This window comes from Prionailurus viverrinus, chromosome E1 (assembly GCF_022837055.1).
Source record: "Prionailurus viverrinus isolate Anna chromosome E1, UM_Priviv_1.0, whole genome shotgun sequence".
Lineage (NCBI taxonomy): Eukaryota > Metazoa > Chordata > Mammalia > Carnivora > Felidae > Prionailurus > Prionailurus viverrinus.
The window spans coordinates 41,942,554-41,959,980 of NC_062574.1; the positions used below are offsets into that span (position 1 = coordinate 41,942,554).

The 17,427-nt window shown below is 39.9% G+C and overlaps 1 protein-coding gene across 5 annotated transcripts in view; it reads right to left on the minus strand.

Annotated features, from left to right (window-relative positions):
* Positions 1-17,427, minus strand: part of ABCA6 (ATP binding cassette subfamily A member 6) — a 74,711-nt gene that overhangs the window by 39,354 nt on the left and 17,930 nt on the right. For 4 of the 5 annotated variants that reach the window (XR_007146653.1, XM_047831687.1, XM_047831688.1 and 1 more), the window contains 8 exons: positions 17,133-17,294; positions 15,337-15,440; positions 14,706-14,932; positions 11,244-11,385; positions 10,269-10,454; positions 5,920-6,067; positions 4,181-4,346; positions 1-59 (listed from right to left, as the gene is read on the minus strand). Coding sequence is in view for 4 of the 5 variants with exons in the window: in XM_047831687.1 (XP_047687643.1) it covers positions 1-59; positions 4,181-4,346; positions 5,920-6,067; positions 10,269-10,454; positions 11,244-11,385; positions 14,706-14,932; positions 15,337-15,440; positions 17,133-17,294 (1,194 nt within the window). In the remaining variant the exon portion in view is untranslated. Of the gene's footprint in view, positions 60-4,180; positions 4,347-5,919; positions 6,068-10,268; positions 10,455-11,243; positions 11,386-14,705; positions 14,933-15,336; positions 15,441-17,132; positions 17,295-17,427 lie in introns of those variants that run through there. The other variant, XM_047831689.1, reaches the window with a different exon arrangement.

A 17,427-nucleotide genomic window follows, 5' to 3' on the forward strand; every position in this document is an offset into this window, starting at 1 on the left:
CTTTCAGTGCTTCTGTTTTTCCAGACTTTCCTGTATATTCTTTTTTGACGTTTTTGATTCTGCAAAGACAGAAGTGGTGTTTACTCAGCCAATGCAGAAGTGAAAGCAGCAGAGGTCAGGAACAACCCCAGTCACGGTGACAGATACACCAACCCCCTTATGTGAAATAAGGGATGCTATAACCAGTCTGCTCAGAAAGACAGAGACTTGCTTTTGAGTAAGCATTTTCCCCAAGAGAGAAAATAAAAGTCGCTTTAGAAAAGTTACAGTTAAATTATTAATGTTTTGCTTAGAGAAGCAGAACACTTTAGAATGGTTCTCACCTTCTGTCTTTGGATGTTTTCTACTCTGTACACAATCAGCTCGTTAATCTGCACTCTTTAACTCTCCCCTCTCACCCTCTCCCATGCCCTCCCATCCCCTCCCACCCCTTTCAACCTTGTTCATTCATCAGACCCTCTGTCACCTGCATTTTCTATAGTTTCCTCTCTGATAGCTTCTCTTTGGCCTGTACTCTGCTTTGGATACAATCAGATTTCTCTCCTCTTTAAAAAAAAAATTTTTTTTTTAAATCTTTATTTATTTTTGAGAGAGAGAGAGACAGAGTGCGAGCAGGGGGGAACAGAGAAGGGAAACACAGAATCAGAAGCAGGCTCCAGGCTCTGAGCGGTCAGCACAGAGCCTGTTTCGGGGCTCGAACTCATGAACCATGAGATCGTGACCTGAGCTGAAGTCAGATGCTTAACCGACTGAGCCACCCAGGTGCTCCTCTCCTCGTCTTATTAAAAACAATATTTTCCGGGCACCTGGGTGGCTCAGTTGGTTAAGTGCCTGACTTCAGCTCAGGTCATGATCTCCTGGTTCATGAGTTTGAGCCCCTTCGAGCCCCGCAGTGGGCTCTGTGCTGACCGCTCAGAGCCTGGAGCCTGCTTTGGATTCTGTTGTTTCCCTCTCTCTCTCTGGACCCGCCCCCCCCCCCTCCTAAAAATAAACATGAAAAAATGTTTTACAATTTTTTTAAAAATAGCAAATTCTTTCCATGTCCATTTTCTCACTTCCTCCTCGATCACTCTGAACCCACTATTCTAGTGAACCTCCTCATACTGAAATCATTAGTGGCCCCCTAATTATTAAATGTAACAAAGACTTCTCTTTCCTCACTTATTGGATTATGGGTCGCTATTGGTGTCGGTGTCCTGGTTGAAAGTGTTTACGTTCAAGGTAACATTGGATTTACTGGCTTTCTTCCTATTTTCCTAAATGTTTCATCTCGGTTTTCTTGTAAGGTCCTCTTCTTTTGCCAGACACATTATCTTGGTGTTCCACAGTGTTCTCCAGGTACATGATGGTCTTCCCATTCTTGACTCTCTTGATGGGTTATCTCATTGATTCTCATGGTTTTTACACCAACCTAATGCTAACCCTATCCTTTCCTCCCAGCATTAGGCTCCCACATCTAAAGGTTTCATTCGAATATCACACACGCACATACACACCCCTCTAAATGGGTAATGACCAAACTTGAATGAACATTAGAATCCCAAAGGGAACTAATACAGGAAGAGGCAGGAACCAGGCTCCGACAAGTTAGAGATGTCATGACTACATAAGATCATGTATGGTGGCATCTTTAATTCAAAGGGAAATAATTTGGTCAACCGCTTTTCTGAGCATGGATCAAAATTAAAGTAAGGACAATTATTCAACCAGGACACTGGCAGTGGGTGGGGTTACACCAAAGAGTCAGGAAATATAAAAGAGAAAGGCTTAAAATGGTGCTGAATCTGACCACAGTGGGACACCCATTGAAGTGGGGTTTTAATGTGTGTGTGGTTTTTTTTTTTTTTTTTGAGAGAGAGAGAGAGAGAGAGAGAGAGAGAGAGAGACAGAGAGAGAGACAGAGATCATCCATGAGCAGGGGAGAGGGGCAAAGGGAGAGAGAGAATCTTAAGCAGGCTCTGCATGGGGCTTGATTCCACAACTCTGGGATCATGACCTGAACCAAAATCAAGAGTCAGATGCTCAACCGACTGAGCCACCCAGGTGCCCCTTAATGTTTTATTTTACTAAAGAAACTTCCCTTTAGGAGTAGCCGGTTGTTTTTGGATTTCAGAGATGAAGATAGCCATTTGGGGCAGACATCCTGTCTACGCTCTGGGAATGTTGCACGAATGGGCTAAAGTTATAGGAATGGACGGTTGTGCATACAAGTGATCCCAGAGAAGGAAAAATTGGGAGGAGGCAATAATGGGTGAGAGGGAGCCAGTTTTGAATAAAATATAGATATTTTTACATAGCCATGATCTTGATTCTGGTTAGAGCTCTGCATGAATTCCTCTATACTTTCAGATATGTATAGCTCACAGGCTGCTAGGGAAAGAGGAAGTGTCCATTGGCATATAAAGGGGAGACCACCTGGGAAAAAGGGAATCATTACAGTAGTATCTTCTAGATCCATGCAACATATTGGGATTGATTGTGATATTGTTGACACTTGTCTAGTGGTGGGGAAGGCAAGGGTTTCCCTAAGAAAGGGTCGCTATGAGGAAAGAAGAGTTAAGACTTATGCACTGGGAACAGTGTCTAATGTTGGGTGGTAAACAGTCAACTTTAGGTTGTCTTGAAGCCCCAGAACCTGCTTCACTGGTGACTGAAATGTACAGAAACTTGTCACCGAAGAGCTACAAGGTTGGGCACCTAAGCCTGGTTTGCTACTTTGGTGTGGATCTGGGGTGAGTTGTCCTGCAATGGAGTCAAACGCTTTAGTGTAGAGGTCTTGGATCAGATGACTTTTCTTTCCTGATTTGTTAGTGGCTCCAACCTCCACTTTAGTAAATAATCCAGACCAAGAGACAGGGACCTCCAGAGTTAACACTGCATAGATGGGTCAGGTTTGGGAAGTAAGGGGAACAAAGATGGCGGGTGAGGACATTTTACTCTTCTCTCTTTTGCAGAAGTAGAAAAACAAACATCTTTTGATCGACATAACTAACCTCAAGACTTTTTTGGAAGATTACATCTGAAAGTTATTATAATTTGAATAGTAATAGAGTTTTATTTTTTGTGTTCTCAACGAGTGAAGAGGAACTGAGGACACTGAGTTTTGGGCGATTATTCCTCAATTGGCCTTTCTCTTTCAGATAGATGTTTTCATTGAGCTGAGGTCGGTAGGGGCTGTGGCCCCTCAGGAAGCTTAACAGAAAATAGGGTCTGAATTAGAAGGATGAAGTTCAGGTATGTAAGTTCACCTTATGCTCTTTGTCTTAGGCAGAAATAGATCACTTCCTAGCTATAGTGCCATTTTATTCCTCTTCCTTCACCTCCTGACATCTCTACAGTAGCCAGGGGCTAAGAGAATAGACAGACTCTGGATTCCCATCCTGGCTCCCCATTTATGAATGCATGACATTGGACAAGAGACTTAACCTTTCAGAACCTCACCTTTCTCATTTATAAAATGGGCCAAATAGAAGTGCCCACCTTACAAGCTTTGGTTGAGTAGTAAGTGCGTGTCTGGTTCCTAGTAGGCACTATGTGAATATCGGCTAAATGAGTGGTTTATATTTAAAACCCTCTGGTTCTTCAATTTTAGGGCACATTAGAAAAACCTATAGGGCTCCTTAAAATCTGCAAATTCTTGGGCGTAAGCCCATACTCCCTGAATTAGAATCGCTTGAGGTAGGATCTGATGGCAGAGATATTTTAAGAACTCCTTATATGAATTTCAAACAATCCTACAAAGTAAATATTACTCTTGTTCATTACAGGGTGGGAGATCCAGAGAAACTTACACATTTTTTTTTTCTCAGATTACACATCAGATGAGAGGGCATTGTGGTATTGAAGTCTAAAAGTTTTTGAGTCCAAGTTTCTTACTTCTTCCATTATATCACATAAGCCAGACAAACTATAGAGGAAGGAATTTGGAGAAAGAAAAGAGTAAGCATGAAAGAGAGGCATGAGACAAAAGTTAGAAATAAGGAGGGAGACAAGATGGCGGGTGACGTGGTAACATTATATGGAGCGAAGCAAAGAGAATTTTCCTTTCAAGGAGCAATCAAGAGCCGTTGGTGGTCATGTGGAAGAATTCAAAGTGACATTCACAAAGACAAATTTCTTCTTCAATATTTTGTTCAAGTTTGCCTTGCACCCACCCATATATTGGTATAAGTGTGATTACCTGATGGCTTCTTTTCCTTGGAATTCTGGAGCTACAGGTTCGAAACAATCATCAGAAGGATGCTCAGGATCTATTTCTTTCTCAGTGAACTTATTATTAGTCCTTTGGTGTTGGAAACAAGACGAGTTCAGGAAAAATAATGGAGAGTAATGGCGTTCATTTCCACCTAATGCATCAAGAGGCAATACAGTATTGGATCATTAACATTAGAACCAAGAGCAAAGAAGCCTTATTCAAAATAGTGCAGAGTGTCTTAGACTTAAGCATCATAGAGAAATTGTTTTCATTATAACTTCTTATTACTGAAAAGAAAACTGGTCATGAAGTAAACAATGAAAATTCAAAGGAAATAACGTATTATCACAAAAGCCAAATAGTACCATAGAACTTTCAATAAATACACATATACAAAGGCTTGAATAAAATGTGGTCCAAAATATATTTAGAATGAATGAAACCGAACATTTAGGGGGGAAGGCCTTAATATGGCACATAAAAATAACTGGAAACATGTTTGTGGACCTCAGAAATCCCTTGATCGCAACAATACGACTGGACGTGGTACTGAAGTACCTATGGAACGTGTATGTAAAGTACAGAAAGAAATTATATTTGTTCAGGATAAATACACTGTCATTTTCCAAATGTAAAACACAGAAGTAGTATTTGTTGCTAAGGGCTTTCAGATATTAAACCAGAAGTGACAGAAAGATGGGAATATATAAAATAATTGCACGGAAGCGTAGAAGACAGGGTTAAATACAAAGTGGAAAGAACATAAAAAGTAAGATAAATAAATAAGATTGTGCAAGAAAAAAAGTGTTCTGATTCTAGCATGTGGGCAGGAAGTCTGCACTTGTGAAATTTTTGGTTGTTGGTAAGATAGAGAAAATTTAACTGGGTAATATAGTTCTGTAAATATGAACAACTGATTAAAAATTTTTCAGAATAAGGCTGAGGACGTCCTCTTTCATTTTTATTTTGTTACTTCCTTAAAGGATGGACGTGTCACCTTGTGAAGTGGTCCTCCAAGAAGGAGAGGGAGTAGGGGAGAACCTGATTGTTCCAGACCTGGGGTCCTTTCTGGATGTTCAATTCACAATCTGCCCCACATTCTTGTAAGAACTACTTACTAAACACCTTCCACCATACGATAGATCGACACTTGCCAAAACCATGTGGGGAATTAATTTATTGCAGCTCATTTTGAAACAAGTCTTACATATCATTCTTTGAAAACACTTTCAGGGATTCTTGAAAAAAGTACCATTATTTAATCACTGCATATTCATAATGTATATTATTAAAAGCAGAAGACTAATTGTTTTCCCATGAAAATTCCTTCAAACTGCTAAAACTATGAAGCAGGAATAAAGAACTCATTCAGTTTGTGATAGGAAATATTTGTTATTCTTTACTTCTTTTTTTTAAAATTTTTAATGTTTATTTATTTTTGAGAGAGAGAGACAGAGTGTGAGCGGGGAGGCGCAGAGAGAGAGGGAGACACAGAATCCAAAGCAGGCTCCAGGCTCTGAGCTGTCAGCAGAGAGCCTGACGCGGGGCTAGGACTCATGAACCACAAGATCATGATCTGGGCCAAAGTCGGATGCTTAACGGACTGAGCCACCCAGGCGCCCCTGTTATTCTTTACTTCTTTAAGTACATTTACATAACCTTAAGTAAAAACCTACAATGTGATCAACATGTGCAGAGGTCGAAGAAAAGCCACTTTTACTTACAGGGTAAGATTTTGTCAAAATATAATGCCAATGCCAGGTAGAAAAGCGCATCAAAAGCCAATACAGAAAAAGTTGCTATCAGTACATAGGAGTCTCCTGAAGGGTCAGGAAAAATTACACCGTTCATAGTACTATCCAAGTGGATAATCTAAGATTCAAGCAGAAACAATCATTAATAAGTATTTAAATTAAACACAAAAATAATCCAGTGTGGCAGCAAGATTTATCATTTTATTAAACAGATTTTTCAAGAAGCCCTTATAATGAAGTTATTGGTGAAACTATTTCTGACAACAAAGGAATACTGGAAGGAAATACTGATTTAAAAAAAATGTTCTAAGAATAGGACATTTTCTTGTTTTCATAAAGTCATTGCAATGTTGCAAAATATCTGTTCTATGCAGCAAAAAGAACACAAGTTTTTGAAAGAATATGAAAAATTATTTGAAGCATCTTAGTTGGATAATGATAAGAGAACTTTTTCTAGTTATTACTGCAAATAAAGATATGTTTATAATTTTGTCATGTGATAATAGGTATAATGTTCTAGATGTTGTTCTAAGGCTTTTTATAATATCTCATTTAATCCTTATCATAACCTCATAAGGTAGGCCTTATTATTTTTCTAAATGTTTATTTATTTATTTTGAGAGAGAGAGAGAAAGAGGAAGGGGCTGAGAGAGAGGGGGAGAGAGATTCCCAAGCAGGCTGCACGTTGTCAATGCAGAGCCTAACTCGGGACTCAAACTCACAAACCATGAGATCATGACCTGAACTGAAATGAAAAGTCAGACGCTCAACTGGCTGAGCCACGCAGGTGCCCCTAGGCTGTGTTCTTTTTATGTGCATTTTACATATGGTGAAATTGAAGCACAGAGAAACTGAGTGGCTTAACCAAGCAAAGTCAAAATCACGTAGGAGTGGCAAAGCTGAATTCAACACATGAAGTCCAGCTCCCAAGCCCAGTTCCTCACACTGGACAATATAAACTCCACTTATGTAAAATGTTAACGTTTCACGACAAAGTTGAGTTTATTCCGGAAATGCAAGTCTGGGTTGACATTTGAAGATCACTCTATGCAATTCAACATAAACCAGATTGAAGGAGAAAGTGAACTGGTTAGTGAAATAGGTGCAGAAAAAAGCATTTGATACAATTCAATACCCACATATAATAAAGTCTCTTCGCAAACTGAGAAGATAAGCGATCTTCCTAAACCTGGCAAAATAGATGTACACATACCAATACCAAAAATCATCCTTTTTGTGAAATGTCGAAAGCTTTTCCTTTGCCTGCATTTCTATTCAACATTGTACTGGAGGTCCCAGTCTCCTCGATAAGGCAAGAAAAATAAGTAACTAGCATTAAAAACTGCAAAAGGAAAAAAAATAAACTATCATTATTTGTAGACAACATGATTATGCATAAGAAAATCCCAAGATAAAACCTAGAAAAATACTAGCTTTTAAAGTTTATTTATTTATTTATTTATTTATTTATTTATTTATTTATTTTTGAGAGAGACAGAGAGAGAGAGAGAGCATGGGAGGGGCAGAGAGATGGAGACAGAGAATCCCAAGCAGACTTTGTGCTGTCAGCACAGAGCCCAATGTGAGGCTTGACCTCACGAACCCATGAGATCGTGACCTGAGCCAAAATCAGGAGTTGGCTGCTTAACCAACTGAGCCACCCAGGCGCTCTTAGTTTTAAAGAATATAGCAAGGAAACTGGATACAGTGCCAATATACAGAAATCAGTTGTATCTCTCTACATTTATGACAAACATTTAAAAATAAGAATCTAAACACAGATGCTATTTATAATGGCATCAAATGTATTAAAAAAGGGGTATAAAATTTGGAATAAATAAAAAAATGTGCAAGGCTCTCAATACTTAAATTACAAACAGCAAATGAATGTGAAGATATATTATTCATGATCAAAAGAAAAGTGTCAATTTCCCTGAAACTGATTGAAAAAATCAAACTGCATCCCAACATGAGCAGCTTTGTGCACACATACATATGCGTGTGTATCACTCAATAAGTTAATTCTAAAATTTACACCATTCAAAGAACCTAGAATAGAAAAGTCTCTCTTTGGAGAAGAAAATCAAGTGGTAAAACCGTTACCACCATATATCAAGACACATAAAGCAAAAACAATTTTAAGATAATGTAGCAACAGTTCAAGAGTAGACAGATGGGTTAATACAGGATTGGTTGAGCTCTGACAAAGGAAATATAGCAGTCTGTTCAGGGAAAGGATGGTCTTTTCAACAAATTAAGTGGAAGAAATTGGATATTCATGTAGAAAAATTAATATTGCTTCTACATATAGATATCCGAAAGTTATTTTGAAATGGATTTTATATCCAAATGGAAAAGTAGAATCAATTTAGCTTCCAGAAAAGAACATGGGAGACAAACTTGGCTAGAAAAAAATTTTTTTAAGCTTATTTATTTATCTGGGGAGACAAAGCACATGTGCATATGTGCACTGGTGAGCTGGGTAGGAGCAGTGAGAGGGGACAGAGAGAGAATCCCAAGTAGGCTCCGTGCTGTCAGCTCAGAGCCGGATGCAGGGCTCGATCCCGTGAACCGAGAGATCATGACCTGAGCCAAAATCAAGAGTCGGAGGCTTAACTGACTGAGCCACCCGGGCACCCCTGGGAGAATATCTTTATGACCTTGGGGGAATGCAATGATTTCTTAAAGATACAAAGCACTCTACAGAAAAGAAAACGCTCATTAAAAGCACCATTGAGCAAGTAAATATGTCAGCAACAAATGTCTCATAGCTCGCGTATGTAAGATATTCCTACAAAGCAATAAGGAAAAGACTAAAAGTCAGTTTAAAAAAAAGTGGGGGGGGGGAAACCTGGATAGACACTTTATAAAAGAGAAAATCCAAAATGCCACTAAGTGTACGAAAAAGAATGAAATTTCATCAAACATCAGGAAAATGCAAATTAATACCCCAAGATTTTTACTGCAGATCCACCAGAATGGCTAAAATTTGGCAGACTAATAATACCAAATGCTGGTAAAGATTCGGGACAACTGTAACTCGAAACATCTGGGGCAAAAGTAAATTGTTTCAACCACTTTGGAAAAATACTTGGTAGTAGCTATGAAGATTAAGATATATGTATCCTAGATCCTACTATCCAACTCCGAGGTCTGTACCGAACAGAACTGAATGCCCATATTCACTAGGGTAGATGCATAAGGATTTTTTGTAGTATTAATAGTAGTCAAAAACTGGAAAAGATTTCCAGGCAACACTAAAAACAGGCAACACTAAAAAATTAGGCTTAGGAACACACATTAGGTGGGGATGAGGAAGTGAAGATCACAAAACTTTTACCTTCAGGAGCAAAGAGTGGAGTTGTGGAATCCTTCTATTTCTTGATCTAGCTCATGAGCGTTTTGATACACTTAGTACCTATTTGTTACACTCTGTATTTATAGTCTTGACAACTTTTCAGATTTGAGGTTTCCAAAAGCGGTTTACACAATTTTTAATAGAGAATGCCTTCATTATATAAAGTAAAAACGAATATCGTATGATTTCATTCGTATGTGGAATTTAAGGAACGTGACAGATGTGCATAGGGAAAGGGAAGGAAAAATAAGATAAAAACAGAGAGGGAGGCCAACCATAAGAGACTCTTAAATACAGAGAGCAAACTGAAGGGTGCCGGAGGGGAAGTGGAAGGGCGGGGTGGGCTAAATGGGGGATGGGCGTTAAGGAGGACACTTGCTGGGATGAGCACAGGGTGTCATATGTAAGTGATGAATCTCTGGGTTCTACTCCTGAAACCAATACTACACTGTGTGTGAACTCACTTGAATTTAAATAAATAATGAAAAAAAGAAAGGTGAATAGCTGCATATGAGAAACAAGAAGAAAATGCTTCCGAATGAAAATACACCTGAGAGGGGGAACTCTGTCTTATTCAAGATGTTCTTATTCAAACTTCCTTATGTGATGATGATTTTTCTACACTGGAATAATAACATTCTCAAATCTAGTCTTAGGCTAGAATTGTTTAGCATAAATGCTCCTAATTTGAAAGAGCACTTAGGGGCACCTGGTTGGCTCAGTTGGTTAAGCATCCGACTTTGGCTCAGGTTATGATCTCACAGCTCGTGGGTTTGAACCCCACCTCAGGCTCTGTGCTGACAGCTCTCTCTGCCCCTCCCTTGCTCACGCCCTGTCTGTCTCTCTCTCTCTCAAAAATGAGTAAACATTAAAAAAAGAGAAAATGTTTGCAACCATGAAGAGTTATGAAGTACCAAGTTCTTTTGAAAGTTCAATAATAAAGAATTAACTAGGCTCCTACCTTACTCAATCCAGCAGTAAAGGTAAATGGGCTGCAGATACTCAAAATCCACTCCAGAGAGGAAGGGAGTTGTCTGTAATAGGCGGCGAATCCCACGCCCCCCCAGAAGACAATGAGGAGAAACATAACCAAATTGGTGAGGACCGTTTTCTTTAGCAACACACTCATCAGGAACACTAAAGCTATCTGAAAGAGAGAGAAGACGTCTAGCCATTAAACAGCCATTACACAATAAATACAGATGTCTAGATCATAACATAAATATTTACCAGCGAGACGCTGATGAAGATATCAAGGCATCACAATGCTCAGTCCTTCCCTCAACCCCTTTGTAAAGAGGATCCTTATTTGCTCTCCTCAACTGCTAGGCATTAGTTGCTGAAGAAAGGGCAGGGGGAAAGCTGTGCGTGCCGAGGACAAGGATACACGTGCACACTTGGAAACACCCAAAGAAACCACATTAATGTCTTAAGAAAGAACACCTATGTACCCTCTCCAGGAAACACCCTGGGAGGTGGGGGCGGGGTGGTGTAGAGGCTCTTGCTTTATGAAGGAAGAGGGGTGACATGGGAAGAGAGGGCAAGATGGAGTGTCAGATGGAGATACTGTGCAAGCCACCATGTTATGGGGAAACTTTGGGACGAAGACACAGGTCCACCCCTCAAACGCATCCTCATGAACCATCTAGAAAAGTCTTAGAGTCAAAATATTTTTAGAGTCAAGGTGTTTTTTTTTCTTTTTGAGGCATCGTTGCATTAATGCAGACTTTATGCAAAAGAGAGGTCCAATTGTATTTCATACTAGATCAACTTCTCAACAACTCCTAGAGACTTTCTCAAGCAAGTACGCACACACCTGCACACAAAGCGGACATGAAGGAAATAATGAACTGTAATGACCTCCAGAGAACTTCATTTTTACTACATCTAGCTACGACCTAAAGCAGAGAACGTGGTAATAAATGTATGCACTTACCAAGGACAAGCCATATAAGAAGAAGAGTGTACATATGACCATGAAGCCTGTCATGACTATAATTTGGGTAGATGTTATGACAACTGTAATGATTATGGAAATAATGAAGATGAAGCCAGCATAGATTAAGCCCCAGGAGAGCCTAAAAGAAGACAAAAAGTTATTTCAGTTATTTTAACTTCATTAGGAAATAGTTAAAACCTACCAAAAATCTAAAGAATGATACAATGTTTACCGTTCTATCTGCCTACTTAGATTAGTAACTAAAATGTTATTAATATTACATTGGTAGGGCTGTGCTGCTGCCTCCTGGCTAAGCATCAGCTCTGCATCCACTTATCGTATAAATAGAATGAACATCTGCAAACATGGCATCATCTTGTATGTGTTCTGTTGTTGCTTGTCTACATCAATGGACATATATTCATATTCATATTCATCAATGGACATATATTCACTGTTGTATAATAATATTTCATCATATGACTATATCCTAATGTTCTCCTGCCCATGGACTTCTAGGTTGTTCCAATTTTTGTCTCCAATTTTTATTTATTTGTTGTTGCCAAGACCACTCTCGTACTTATCTTTTTTGGGAAAATGCACAAAAGTGTCTCAAAGGGGTAAATGCTGAAGTAAAGAGATTAAGCTCTTTGTGCCTTCAGCATTATAACATATTACCGAGGTGTTCTGACCGTAGAAATGGGAGGGAATATAACTAAGCTGCTGATCAGTCAGGGAACCACGGAAGCCCCGGGGGCAGAGGAGAATTGGACCGTTCTTGAGGATTTCAGCCGGCTGGACCTCCACGCTCCCTAGTAGTAGAAAACTGAAATTTCGTAATTCCTCCAGGCCCATTCTTTTCTTGCTATTCCTGTTCATGTTTCCTTTTTTGAAAGCTGATATAAATGAGGGTACAGCCTTAAGTGCTCATTCTGTGTTGTTTTAGATGTGCTGGGGTTCGCATTTTTATCAGGTGGTTAGTAAGAAATAGTATTCAGTCTTAGATCTAAGAGGACCACACAAGGTGTTTGAGTCCGGGCTTCCTGTTTTACAGATAAGTAAACTGTAGGTCCTACTGTTACTTCATGGGCCTATTCAAGACCCACCGAGTAAATCAGTAGCCAAGCCCAGACGACAGTGCGCGCTCTGCTCAGTCCTCTTGCCTCTACATGAAATTGCCCAACTGAATAAGAATCCGGGGCGTCCGGGTAGCTCAGTCGGTTAAGTGTCCGACTTTGGCCCAGGTCATGGTCTTGCGGTTTGTGGGTTGGAGCCCTGCTTTGGGCTCTTCGCTGACCGCTCGGAGCCTGGAACCTGCTTCAGATTCTGTGTCTCCCTCTGTCTCTGCCCCTTCCCTGCTCACACTGTCTCTCTCAAATGAATAAATGTTTAAAAAAAAAATTAAAAAAAAAATTCAACAGCTGAAAAAAATAGTGAGAGTATTAAAACCAGGAACTTGCATCAATATGCCCCAGAACAACTGGTTTAATTACTGCTTATTCGACTTCTTTTTAAAGGTCATGGCATTACAGTGATTCAGCCTTTGTTGGAAACATCAGCATTTTTGGAAAGCATATGGCATTCTGCAGAATCCACTTCCTGAGTACAGAAGGGAACTGCTACAGGTGGGAATTAAAATTCTATACAGTAGGAGAATTGCAAATGAAGGAACTTAAAACATTACCTAGAAAAGGGAACTCATTGCAGGGAGTTTGGCCAAGGGGGGGGAATGGGGGGGATGTTAATAAAGCTGTGAAAGCCTTCACGATAAAAACAAAGCAATTCAGTCATCACACTTAAATAATAAATGCTGATGACATTTCACAGTTATTTCACATTACTTAAAAAAAAAGGTTGTGATACAACTTATTTCCAGTAGACACCCTGTACTTGGCAAAAACATTTCAGATTTGTTTTTTCCTTTTTAGTTTTAAGGATATATATATGGATATATAGATATATGGATATATATCTATATATCCATATATCCATATATCTATATATCTATATATCTATATCTATATCTATCTATCTATCTATCTATCTATCTATCTATCTATTCGTTTTGCTAACTTTACGTTACATGCATACTAAGAAGCATTTACCCTGAGGATGAATCCACATGTAAATATCCAATACCTTTCTGATTTTAATCCAGAATTGACTTGTGCCCCCCCATTCTCAGGTGACTACAGGAATACTGCCCCACAGGACATCCTCTGAACTAAAAAACAGTCCTATTTACACAGAGTCCCCCTCTCTACCCCCCTAACAGACTCCATTCATTCCTTTGCATTTGCCAAAGTTTCACTGCAAACCACTCTTTTTTTTTTTTTTCATTTCAGAAACACATTTTCCTCTTTTTCTGTTTCACAATTAAGGTATGTTAGAATCAAAACTCTCTCTGTTAATCAAATATACTTGATAGAAAATTTAAAATTTCCTAGACCATAATGTTATTTTAGGGAACATGTGACTTACAGATGATTGTTCAGTAAATAATTCCTCACCCATTCCAAATAGTTCCATAGCCACAAAGAGTAATTTTCTTGATGTGGGGACTATACAAAGACACATTTCCCAGGATTCAGTATTGAAAAATGTTAGTTTTTTTTTAAGTTTATTTATTTATTTTGTGTGTGTGTGTGTGTGTGTGTGTGTGTGTGTGTGAGAGAGAGAGAGAGAGAGAGAGAGAGAGAGAGAGAGAGAGAGAGACAGGGAGGGGAAGAGAGAGAGAGAGGGAGAGAGAGAATCCCAAGCAGGCTCTGAACTGTCAGCACAGAACTCACGGGGCTCAAACTCATGAATGGTGCAATCATGACCTGAGCTGAAATCAAGAGTCGGATGCTTAACCAGCTGAGCCATCCAGGCGACCTCTTGGAAGCTTAGAGCTTGTATGATTTGTGTTTTTATCTTCTAGTCTTACCCGTGATCATTCTGTGAGATCCTTGTTTCTATTCTTCAATCATTTGTTTTTATTATAATACAAACACACACACACACATAGATAGACACATACATAAATATACGTGTGTTTAAATATATGTATTTAAAAACATCTAAATCATTTTTGAATGAGTCAAGATACAAAGATATCAATATATGAACAAATGCCCTTATTGAGCCCTTCCAACATGCCACCCTAAGTGCTATATGCACTGGGCACATTTTATAGGACATCTCAAGTCCAACACATGGTACTTAAGTGCTGCAAAAAAATATATCCCTGCTGATCAAACCTCTGAACACAAGCTAGCCATTATAGGATCATACTTTCTTCAAGTATGAGGAAGTGCGGAGAAGTCAAAGGATAACCATGGGCAGACCAAACAGGAGGGGTGCAATCGGGGCCGCTGCATTGGAGTCTCAGCTGTGGCACACGGTTTTGGAAATAATGACACGTTTTTACCACTTCCTAATTTCTGATTATTCGTTGCACTGCTTGAATCAGTTACTCACCAGAAGGCTGAATCTTGTAGACCCATCATTTTCATCAAATCCTTCCATTTTTTCCTCTCTTTTGTAACGTTGAGCGATATAAAGTGTATCAATGGAAAAAAGTAAAGAAGGCAGTAGAAAATAAACATCTCCTTTTGAAGAATGCTTTTATGGATAAAAGGTAAAGTCTTCATGTTTATAGCAGTAACTGACATCAACTCTTCTGTCACAGAGCGGTTTGTTGCGATCTAAAGTGGGGTTTAAACAAGGAAAATCATTATTGGAAAAAATAGGAACTGAACAGGCTATGGTGAAATCCACACAAGCTTATGAGGGCTATACCAACATCAATTCCCTGATTTTAATATTGTTCTGCGGTTATGAAAGATATTACCGTTAGGAGTAACTGGGTGGTGGGTACACGGACTTCCATGTACATTGGTTTTTGCCATTTCCTTTCCCATCACTCTGAAACTCCTCGAAAATTAAAGTTAAAAACAAAAGCAATGGGTTCCTTCGCCCAAATCCAATCTCAGCCTTTGTATCCCTACTTCATTGTACAAACGTATGAAAACCTGAGCATATATCACCTTTCACCCAAATCTCGATACCTGTGGAACGAGTTTACGTGAATTATTAGAACTTTTCTTACTTGTATGATAGCAGCATCAATGGCAGTTTGTAAAGTCACAAATCCTCTATTCCAGTATTTGGCCAGAGAACAGGAAAAGTCACCATGCATATTCCAACAATGAGCTACAAGCACAAAGGGAGGCCATACCATAAGCGACGTTAGCAGATGGACGTCATTAGAGAACAAGAAATGAGAACCCAAGGGAAAACAATCTAGAGGAGTCTCCACCAGTCAGAACTTATAACCACATAGGAAAAAAAAAATACCAAATAAAGTTCTTAATGAGGCAAATTTTATTCTCCGAGACTGTAGTATGCGTAGGAAGTCTTAGACATGAAAAGAAGGTGAAAGCTGGGGCGCCTGGGTGGCTCAGTCAGTTGAGCGTCTGACTTCAGCTCAGGTCATGATCTCACAGTTCAAGAGTTCGACCCCCCCATCGGGCTCGTGGCTGTCAGTGAAGAGTCCGCTTCGGATCCTCTATCCCCTCCCTCCTCCCCTCTCTTGAAAATAAATAAATACTTGAAAGAAGATGAAAACAAACAGGCCACTCCTACCATGCTGGATTCCCTGCCGTGCCTCAAAATGCTAAATGCACTCTTGTGCTAGAACTTTTTTTTGCTCATATGCTCATATGCTCTGTCTCCTGACGGATCCATGGCTCATTCCTTCCCTGTATCCTGATCTCTTCTCAAAAGCGATCTCAGCACAGAGGCCTCCCCTGGCCACCATAAATAAAAATATCTGGAAGAGCATTCGGGCTCTATCTTGCAAGCCTGCTCTATTTTACTTTGTTGTTTTATCGCCACTTGGCAGAGTGCATCATTTTTGTCCCACCCCCTGTCCCCGACTGGAATGACTCGTGCAAACAGGCTTCCCTCTGTGTTTTGCTCACTTTCATCCCCAGGGCCAGAACAGTGCAGGACACAAAGAAGACACTCAGAGAATGAATGGGAAAGAACCGATTCTCTTAGTCACATCAATTCTGCTTCCTGAAAGGCCCTCAGACCCATTCACTCTCCTTCTCAGCTGCCGCCAGTCGTGTCCGAGCTGCCTTTGGCTCCCTGGTATGTTTGGCTGTGTTCTCCCCCACCGCTCTGCAACCCATGCCCTGGGCCATATCCAGAGAGCTCCCTTAGGCTTGGGGGTCTAATCTCTTCTCTGCCCTAATTAAAGTACCTCAATGGCTCCCCAACACCCTAGGTTTGTAGGACGTCACGGGGTCCAGCCCTTGGGTTAACTTCAGCCTCAGTCTCCTGTCACATTCCTTTCCATGTCCTCTGTTCAGCTATACTCATCTTCTTCCATGGATACAAACAGATGCCCTTGGCACCTCGGGATTTTCACACCTGCACTTCCTCTGTCTGAAATGCAACGCTTTCCCCACCCCCATGTGCCAATCCTTCTCATTTGAAACATCACTTTGCCCCGTAAGACTTCTCTCATCTCACAGCTTATTAGGAACCCCTGGTCTAAGTCTCCCACCCGCTCAGCACCTCTCTTTGCACTTGTCATGAACTCATCAATGTCTGCCTTTCCTGCTGACCTGGAACCTCACCTGAGGCCAGGACCTCTCCGTCTGGATCACCCCACATCCTTTGCAACATGCCCCTGTGTGCTCACTTTATCTCCATTGGACGACTCCATCATGTTTTATCGTGGGAAGATATGATTGCCCTTGGAATAAGTTCAGCGATACAATGTGCTCTATCTACTTTATCATGTTCTATCAAAAGCATCTCTGTTGCCCATCCCGACCTATTTCTTAGGTTGAAAACATGAAAAATACCACAATGATATTTTATATGGAAAGTCACCTGTGAAAAGATCTTCCTTCAAAAATGGAATGTTATATCCCTGAACAAATTTTAGCTTATAAGAGAAAGCGTCATTAAAGATGATTCCCACCAGGTCTGCAAAACTGTCTAAAAGTAGTTTATCCATGGATTTTTGATTTGGCACTCCGATGAGTCTTCTTTCTGTGGATGACAAGGTAAAAATAGACAGAGAGGGTTGCACACTTTCACTGCAACGGAATGTGATATCCAACTGTGTCATCAGATTGGAATGAAACTAAAATCATTTTCCACTTAAATGAAACTTATCCCAAAA